The following is a 9,158-nucleotide window of genomic DNA, read 5'->3' as shown; positions in this document are numbered from 1 at the left end:
CTTGGTCTCTTCTCCCAAATAACAAGTGACAGGACAAGACAGAATGCCCTCAAGTTGCACCTGGGGAGGTTTAGGTTGGATATTAGGAAAAAATTATCCACTGAAAGGGTTGTCAAGCACTGGAACAGGCTGCCAAGGGAAGTGGATTCACCATCCCTGGAGATATTTAAAGGACGTGTAGATGTGGTGCTTGGGGACACGCTTTAGTGGTGAACTTGGCAATGCTGGGTTTATGGTTGGACTAGATAATCATAAGGGTCTTTTCCAACCAAACTATTCTATGATTCTATGTTGGTCCTTGTTAGCTGTCTGCCATTACTAGAAACATACATGCACCTATGTGAAAAGTTGGGTAAAAAAACCAACAAACCCACAAATGCACCTGTCAAATACTCTCCCTCCCACTGTAACAAATGCCTTGACCTCACTCAGAGGACCGTCAAGGAACTAATAAGGATAACATCCATCAGTACCTTCATGTCACAGCTCTACAGTCACAAACACCACAGCCTTGAGGAAGTCACTGTGATTTCTACAATGTAGGAAACGGCCTTCAAAACTTTGGCTTGAGTGAGGATGAGAGAGAAGATGGTGAAAGAGAGCATGCAGCCTGCAGACCAAGCCTGGGCTGTTTAGCTCTTGCTCCTCTACTGTACTTTAACTTACCTTGTTTTCATCACTGTCCATATCCTGAATCAGATTATCGAGATCCTGTAGCCAAAGAAAGGAAAAGGTGTTCACGTTTAGAATGACTGTAGCTTGCAAACCTTTACCTCATCACGGATCAAATCCCTGGCTTTTCCCACCTGTGGGGAATCCCTAGAGAACTGCTATGAGACTGGGAGTCCCCCATGCACGTGGTTTGTGTTGCATTAAATGAATTTTTAGGTTCTCTGCACCTCAACGGGAGTTGGTCCCCATGGCCCAGTGTGACCCAAGGGGTGGACTGCATCCCCTAGCCTGATTAGTAGAACTTCATAGAGGGCATCTCCTTCCTTCACTGGGATGGATGGGACACTGTGGTAGGCAAAGGGAATCTTAAAATTGTTTCCTATGGAGGAAGGAGGTTTCTGCTTCCACACACGTTAGCCAGGGAAGCCTCATTGAAGGAAACACCTCCCATCCCAATCAGGAGCATTTGGCAGGATCCTGTGAAGCAAAGGTTCTCTCCCCACCATGGGTACTCATTTGAGAAGTGCAGGGTAGGAGCATGCTACAGCTACTTATCGTTTCCTCGCAGAGTAACTTGCATAAGGCAAACCACACACTCTCACCTTTAAACAATGCATGTAGCAGAGCCAGAAGATATAAAGGGCTCACTAAAAGAGCAGCACAGGCATCACAGGATGGTTTCCCTGTGGCCTGTATTGTACATACCCATTTTTACTTCAAAAGGGTCACCATGCAGGACAGAATTACCTCAGGAGGAATATTCTTGAATTCATTTAGACAGTTTAGGATAATGTTATCCCCATCATTTTTTGCTGCAACTCCAGACTCATTGACACACTTGAGGAGCTGCCGGATCTCACTGTACTTCTGCTGCTTCACCAGCTGCTTGGCCACTCTGCTGTACACTTCTGTAGCCTCCAGCTGGAAGTCCTAGACATAGTTGGAACATCAGAGCAACATGCTAAATGTTCTCAGCAGGTTTTTAATCACAGGGAGGCTATACAACTGAGAAAACTGCTCCTAAGGACAAAATATCACACTATGTTCCAAAAAGTCAAAGCTGCTTTGAGGGCCTCTGATTTTCCAGTCACAACTGCTCAGGGCTGGCTTAAAGGTTTTCTATAATCAGACTGGCAAAACTCAATTTTGCTCAACAACAAGGGCACTGTCACCACCTCTTCTTCAGGGGTGGTAAAAAAAAAAAAAAATCATTTTATTTCTTCTGGCAAAAGATCTTTCCTAGGTCCCTGCTCACCTCTCCCTCACTTAGCAAGCTCCCACTATACTACCCCAGCCACTCCACCAGCAGCCACCCTTTGTGTACCTTGACAAACAGGAGGCAGCTGACCATCATACACCTCCCATACAAAGGAAGAGATCATAAAAGCTGTGGACTGATTCTGCTATGAATAAAGCAAGAAAAGAAAAAAAAAAAAGGAAGGAAACAGAACTTATACTAGACAGCTGGACTTGCTGCTCCAGTTTTACTGGGGGGTAATGACTGCTGTTGCTGCTAAGTGCTATTTTTCTAAGGTGTTCCATCTCACTACAAACAGGTGTTCTGCCTGGTACATCCTGACCTGAAAGAAGGAGCAGGGCCTGCCATATCCACAAATGCTCTTTCAGTGTCCCACCTCTGTCCAGCAGTGGCCCTGCTATACCATTCATCCCAGACAGGAGGCAACTGCAAAATGCGCTGCTTGAAGTAGTACCTTATAGCAACTCCTAATATAGCTTATAGCAGCCCTCACCCTACAAGTGTCCTCACCCTTGCCCCCAATCCTCTCCCCTGTCCCCTGGGGGTGGGAGGGCAGTGGGTGAATGGCTGTGTTGGCTGCTGGCCAAGGGCTGGCCCAGTGAAACTATCACAATGGATGAGAAACACGCAGAAAAGCTTGGAGGCTCATGAGCTATGCTGACTGATAAGTACCTCAAATTCTACTCAGACATGGAGGAAAGGTCCCAGAGAAAGTTTCCAGTTAATTAGCTTTGCTCGCTCAACCAGGAGAATAGTACAGAGATAGCCCTGACCTTATATATTCACCGTGTCTTTGCACGGCTGTCATGAACTGCAGAGAGCTACCAAGTCAGAGCTCTCTACTCACACCTGTTATTGTGGTTTGCTAGAGTTAAGTCACTGAACAAGGTGACAGCAAAAGAAAAGTTGTACTGAATTCCTTTGCAGGACCCAATTCGTTTGGAAGTGTCCTACTGAAGCAGCATCTTAATTTCCTTACTAAGCTTCCTCCAAATACATGGACATTTAAGACTTGAACAAGTGACTTTTCTCACAAGAGGTTTTTCTTTTGGGGGACTAAAAGACATTTTGCAAAAACAGTCTTGTGCTTAAATAATTGCTGTTTGCAGGAGTTACTTTTGTAATAATAGTGCTTGTTATATAAAGTTTTCCCATACCTGAAGGACTCTAAATGCAATCCCAAACCCCTCCTCAATGTTTTTGCCTTCCAACATGACCTGAAAAGAGAGGCATAAACCAGTCTGGGAATTGACATTCCTTTTTCATTACATACAGTTAAATAATAATGCATTTCCAGATTTTGCCCAGAGACCAGAGGACAGCGCATTACTTCAACAGAAAACAGCACCAACCCAACACGTAGAGCAAATATAGGGTCTATTGTCACACCCCGATTCCCTGTGGGACTTTAGGCAAGCTACAGATGGAGCTGAGCTGATGTTAAGAAAGGTTAGAATAGCAGCAGTATTTGCCTTACTTCAAAACACAACAGGATGTATAGTCAAAAGGCACGTGACTATTTGTATTTGCCTCTGAAAGTCTGAACTTTGAGGAGAGGAGCTCCAAGTTCTCACGTGTTCTCTGCTATTTTGAGGAAAAATATGAATTTTTCATAAACAATAGGTCACATATATGCACAAGTAACCTTCCCATGAAAGATACAAGAGGCTGCTCCAACCATCAAATGTTTCAACCTGTATATCAAGTTAGTATTGTTGACAAAAAATAGAGCTGTCTTTGAAATAGCAATAAGTACCTTGCAAGCAACATCCATTTTCATGTTATTGTTTCCAAAGAGTGTGGGCAAGGAGGAGCCTGTCATTTGAGAGGTTCCTGAGCTCTCACATCGATGCAGGAACTTTGTTACTTCCATCTGCAGATCAACTGTATTGATGTGCCTAGACAGAGGAAAAAATCTGACTTTATTTTGAAATAGAGAAAGTGCCAATTATTTGTATGAACTTACTAATTTCTTGAACACATTTCAAAATAAGACATATTTCAAAACAGTAATTATTTTAGTTACTTTTTGACTTTGTCTTTTGTGTAGTCAAGTCTGCAGCAAGGAGATACTTCTCAGATCTGTGCATTTAACATGCACCACAAGCTAAAAGTGAGCACTTGTTCACATTATTTCAAAGAAGTGAGACACAGAATCTGGATCCCTAATAAAGTATCTGCTTCTCATTTTCCACTTCATCACCCACACTTCCCCCAACCTTTAGAGTCTAGCCTAAAAAAACCCAAGAAAACAAAAAAAAAAAACCCCGACAACTCCAAAGAAACCCAAGACTTAAAAGCCCAAGTACAAGAGAGATCTGGTTAAATTTACACTTCAACTTTTGAATACAGGGATTCAGTTATGTCTGGCACCTATAACTTGCACATAGTTGAATGTTGTGAGTTAACCCTGGTAGGCAGCTAAGCACCACAAAGCTGCTTGCTTTGTGGAAGGGAAAGGAAGAGTAAAAGCAAGAAAACTTTTTTTTTAAAGTAAAGGAAGGTAGATGATACATAGACTGATATTTTTAGTAGAAACAATTGTTCATTTCCTGGGTCGGGCTGTTGCAGAAAAAGGCAGTGGGAATCCTATACTTGCAACTACACAGAAGTCAGATTTGGTTAGGCACAGCTAGCATGTGTTAGCTAAAGCCAACTTAAACACAACCACTGGGCGCGCGGGGCGGGGGAGTCAGGGGGTGGGGTAAGACAAAAGCCTGAACTTCCTCTTTCCTATAACTTATCTTCTTGTTTATAGATACCTTGACACATCTGTAGCAGACATTTTCTTCCGAAAAGTGGATGCCATTTTTTTCCTTCCTGAACTTCTTGAGACCTCCTGTAGATAGACTTTGAGATGGTCCTTGATCTTTAGAAGCCATGTCTGTTTGCCTCCCAGTTCAGTGTAAGACTTTGCTCCGTGAGTGAAAAACCTAATGCAGGTCATGGCAGCACGAACGTGATCCTAGAAGAAATATACTGAACACTAAGATGGACCAAAGTACACTGCCTGCACTAATTGTTGTCTGGACTGAAGTGCTCACACAAAGCAGGCAATGCTCTGTTTTCCTTAAAACAGTAGTTAAGTTGCTGCAACGTGCCAGATCCATGACAAACTCGTAGCAGGTCAGCTTCAGACAGGCTCAGGCCTTCCTATCTGTTTTTTAGGATTGGAAAGTAGCAAAAAAAAAAACCTTGTCCATCATGCAGATTTACACCAAAGTAAATAACCAGAAGTCTGACAGTATTTAACATTTCACTGAAAGAGATGGCACTGACCCTCATCTTACCTTCATGAACTGTTGCAGCTCATACAGAATATGGTAGTAGTTCTTTCTCTGCAAGTATTTGCAGGCTGCAATCAAGTAGACTCCCCAGCTCTCCAATCCTGGATCAATGGTTTCCAGCAAGTTCTCCAACATATGCAGTTTTCCACTTTCATAACTTGGAATGAAGATCCCTTCAATGAACACTTCTGATGGGGATTCCTACACAAACATCAGAAAGGTAGCTTGAAGTAAAGCTGCTGTGGCTTGTTAATTTTCCTTATATAACACAAAGGAGTATAATTGACAGAAATCATAAAATTAATAAATAATTTAGGTTGGAAGGGATCTCTGGAGGTCATTTGGTTCAAATCTCCACTCAAAGAATGGTTTCCAAGTTAGGTCATGCTGCACTGAGCCTGTCCAGTCAAGTTCTGAGCTTGACTAAGTAGGGTGATTCAACAGCCTCTCTGGGGTCCAGTTCCCATGTCTAAATATCCTCACTGCAAAAAAACCCAAAAAACTTTTCCTCGTATCCAGTTGGAATTTCCCTTGCTCCAAATTGCATCCACTGTCTCTTACCCTTTTATTGTGCACTTCTGAGAGAAGCCTGGCTATATCTTCCCTATAATCACCTACTTGGTAGCACACAGATCAACTTTTGCCTTCTGTTCTTCAAGGCAGAAAAACCTAGCTCTATCACTCTCCTCACATATCATGTGCTTCATGTCCCTAGCCACTTTGGTGTCCTTCCATTAGACTTGCTCCACTTTGACAATGTCTGTTTTGTACTAGAGAACCCAAAACTGGGCACAGCCGTTCAGATGAAATCTCACAAGTAGTGAGCTGAGGGGGATATTTACTTCCCTTGACCTCCTGATTATGGCCTCGCAAATACAGCCTCACATATTGATGCTACTATGGAGAGAAGCATGCATTAACTTTTTAAAGACATTGAATGGATTTTTTTTTTAATCTCACAGTAAGATCCAAGCTGCAAAGCCTACAAAATGTTTCCAAACAACCAACTGCAAAATGTTTCATCAGAAGCTTAGTACCTTACAGCTTTAAGGTAACAAACCTTGCTCTCTAGTTTGCATGATCACTACCAGTCTCCTTATCCAAAACTTTCACATCAAATTTTATGTCCAGAGTATTTTCAAAGTCTGCTACTTAACTAGTGGAATTATTTCACCAACACTGCAAAAATATGCAACTTTTCTTTAAAGGCAATTTTAAGCTGATATAAAGGACACATTTGAAAAGCAAATTTAATATGCAGATGAGTATATGAGCTTAGAATGACTGATGATACAATGAGAAAGCAGAGCTGATAATTTTCTATTAATAAAGCTCATAAGCACACTGAAGATACTGGAATTTGGTGTTTCACGTTGTATGTTCCCAATAAAAATTATTTCAAATAATAATAAAAAAAATTATCAGTAAATCAAACACTTAAAAAAGGAAACAAACAAAACCCCTCACACTTACTAGCTTTCAAGCTGGGGAGACATAACGGATTCATATCTCCTAAGAAGCACCCTTATTGAACTAGTGAGAACCTCGCTGTAATAATTTCTAGGTTTAATTGTAATTTAGCACCAACAGAACTGTTTTCTCCAGACATTCTTAAGCCCTCCTATATTATACAGTTTTGCTAGGGGAGAACTGGAAACCACTTTTTTTGCTTCTCTAGATTTCTGTCCTCTGGGATGTGATCCTGTAATTCCCTTAGATTCCTAACAGTTACAGAAGTGCAAACATGGGTGTCTAATTCAAACAAACAATACAAAGAGACAGAGCCACTGTGACAGAGAGTAAAGCATCTAGTGTTATACACATGTTGGAATTCAAAATTTTCCTTCTCTCTTCTGAACTGTATGACAATAGTCCCAAGTTTTCAGCTTTGTACAAAAAAGTGATGAAGTGATGAAAAAATGAAGTGCTGTTAATGCAGAACCTCTATAAAAACAAAAATAAAGCACTTCTCTCTAGAAGCCACTATTTCAACACAATGGGGAAGAGAGATTAAACACAAGATGTAAAGATCACAGTTATTTTTTCAAGTCACTGAATTCTTGTCAGTCACTGGATAGTTCATAAAACAACATTCAGGACCTCAGAAAACTCCTGTGTGGAAAAACACCCACAATGCTGCATGATGCTCATTAGCATCTTAGACTGGCCTTGAAGTCCTCTTAGCTACTTCTCAAATTTCAAAGACAAAACTCACCTTATTCAACAAGTGAAGCAGTGCTTCTCTCATACAGTCGTGCCTCATATAAAAGCTTATTATTGCCAGATTAGTGCCATAACTATGTAAATAGAACAAGCACTCTTGATAGTAGCTGTTGTGTTGAATCTTCCCCTCACACATCACCTCCAGAGCCAGACTCCTTGTTCTCAGTGTTGCTTCAAGTTCCCTCAACGTGGCAAAGTAATCATCATCCTGCCATCAAAACAGAGAATCAATGACGGGTGATGAGTAAGAGGAAAAATTTATTTTCAGTTAGATCTTGTCACTCAGCCCTGAAGCACTTCTGTTATTGTTGTTTTTAAAACAGATACCACTTTAGAGGGGAAAGAATCCAGTAATGCTTTTTATAAACACTAGATTGGAAACCTGCTATCAACAGAGGTGCTGAATGTTGCTCTAGCTAGCACGGCTGTTTCCAGGGACAGACAAGAGGCTTATTTCTTTAAACACAATTCCACTGTCAACAGCTACTTCAATAACCTAGTTCAAACAGGCTTTTTTATTCTCCTAAAATATGTACTACTAAGAGGTCTTTCATCATTATGATTCTGCAGTTACTTAGCACTAAAAGTAATTTTTTAGTACCTAATCAAAACTTCCAGAGCTAATCCCAAAGCATGTAATAGTGCTTTTTGACAAGGAAATAAGAGTGGGACAGCATTTGTAAACTCTCTTTTGAATTCCTGCAAAAGTTAACAAGAGTTTCAGCAGAAAAATGGCATCACTGCAGCATCACAACATGTTGGTGGGATTGAGTTTAGCTTCCTCAAGCTGTACAGCAGTACAGCTTCTTTTCCCAACACTAAGTATGCCTCAAATTACTATAAAATCCTATGATCTGGTTCTTAGCCATCAATTCACTGTGATGAAACAACTAACAAATTCCTCAACAATACTCAGTTTCCAATACGCAATCATAACAAAAGAAGGGAAAAACCTAACATGCACTGACATATTAGAACATCATTGCTTGTCTTTGCTACAGCCCTTCAGAGCAGACAGAACAGCATGCTCTTACCGCAATGACTATGGGCTTCACTGTGGACTCCAGGTACTGTATCACATCCTGGACCAGCCTTGAACCGTGGTTCAGTTGGTTTAGATCCATAGGTGGCTTTAAACATCGGTTAAACTTCTCTCTTGCTGAACTTAAATTTCCAGCTTTAAGGCAAGCCATACCCCAGGCATGCCATGCTCCACCTGGATCCAACCCAGATTTTGTAGAAACCTAAATTCAAAATTGTTTGTTAATATTGCAGCACAGTCCCAGTACAGAAAACAGGAAAACTGGATTATCACACAGACCTTTCACTTCCCAGAGCACATTTCCCATTAAAAACAAAACAAAACATGCAAAAAAAATGCTGATTATTTCCATGTTACTGGCCCAAAATGCCAACTACCAAAACACTCACAGGCTCCAAATCTGGAGGCAATTTTTTATTGTACAAGTTTAAGCAACTATTTATTTGGGAAATTTCAGTTCAGCAGTTTTAAAACTCAAAACATTTTCATATCTGCTTTAGAAAAGCAGATGATTTTTACAGAGCAGAATTCATCAGGTTTGTAGTTAAAAAAAAAAAAAAAAAAAAAAGCAACAGAAGATGCTTCATAAACTGCCAGGAATTTTTTCATTTCACATAACTTTGCTGATCAAATTTATTCCTGATTTTCTTTAGTAAACCAGCTGCCTTTAAACATG

The 9,158-nt window shown here is 40.7% G+C and overlaps 1 protein-coding gene across 1 annotated transcript in view; it reads right to left on the bottom strand.

The window, feature by feature from the left end:
- ZFYVE26 (zinc finger FYVE-type containing 26) overlaps nt 1–9,158 on the bottom strand; it is a gene marked incomplete at its 5' end in the record, with an annotated part of 42,069 nt that overhangs the window by 1,779 nt on the left and 31,132 nt on the right. Inside the window, 8 exons of the mRNA XM_010162085.1 lie at nt 667–711; nt 1,420–1,602; nt 3,088–3,147; nt 3,687–3,828; nt 4,693–4,895; nt 5,221–5,418; nt 7,433–7,648; nt 8,475–8,684. Coding sequence (XP_010160387.1) covers nt 667–711; nt 1,420–1,602; nt 3,088–3,147; nt 3,687–3,828; nt 4,693–4,895; nt 5,221–5,418; nt 7,433–7,648; nt 8,475–8,684 — 1,257 coding nt within the window. The remainder of the gene's footprint in view (nt 1–666; nt 712–1,419; nt 1,603–3,087; nt 3,148–3,686; nt 3,829–4,692; nt 4,896–5,220; nt 5,419–7,432; nt 7,649–8,474; nt 8,685–9,158) is intronic.

Source organism: Antrostomus carolinensis, unplaced genomic scaffold, assembly GCF_000700745.2.
Source record: "Antrostomus carolinensis isolate BGI_N321 unplaced genomic scaffold, ASM70074v2 scaffold3772, whole genome shotgun sequence".
Classification (NCBI taxonomy): Eukaryota; Metazoa; Chordata; class Aves; order Caprimulgiformes; family Caprimulgidae; genus Antrostomus; species Antrostomus carolinensis.
The sequence above is the reverse complement of the archived record's forward strand: the minus strand, read 5'-3'. Positions and strand labels throughout refer to the sequence as shown.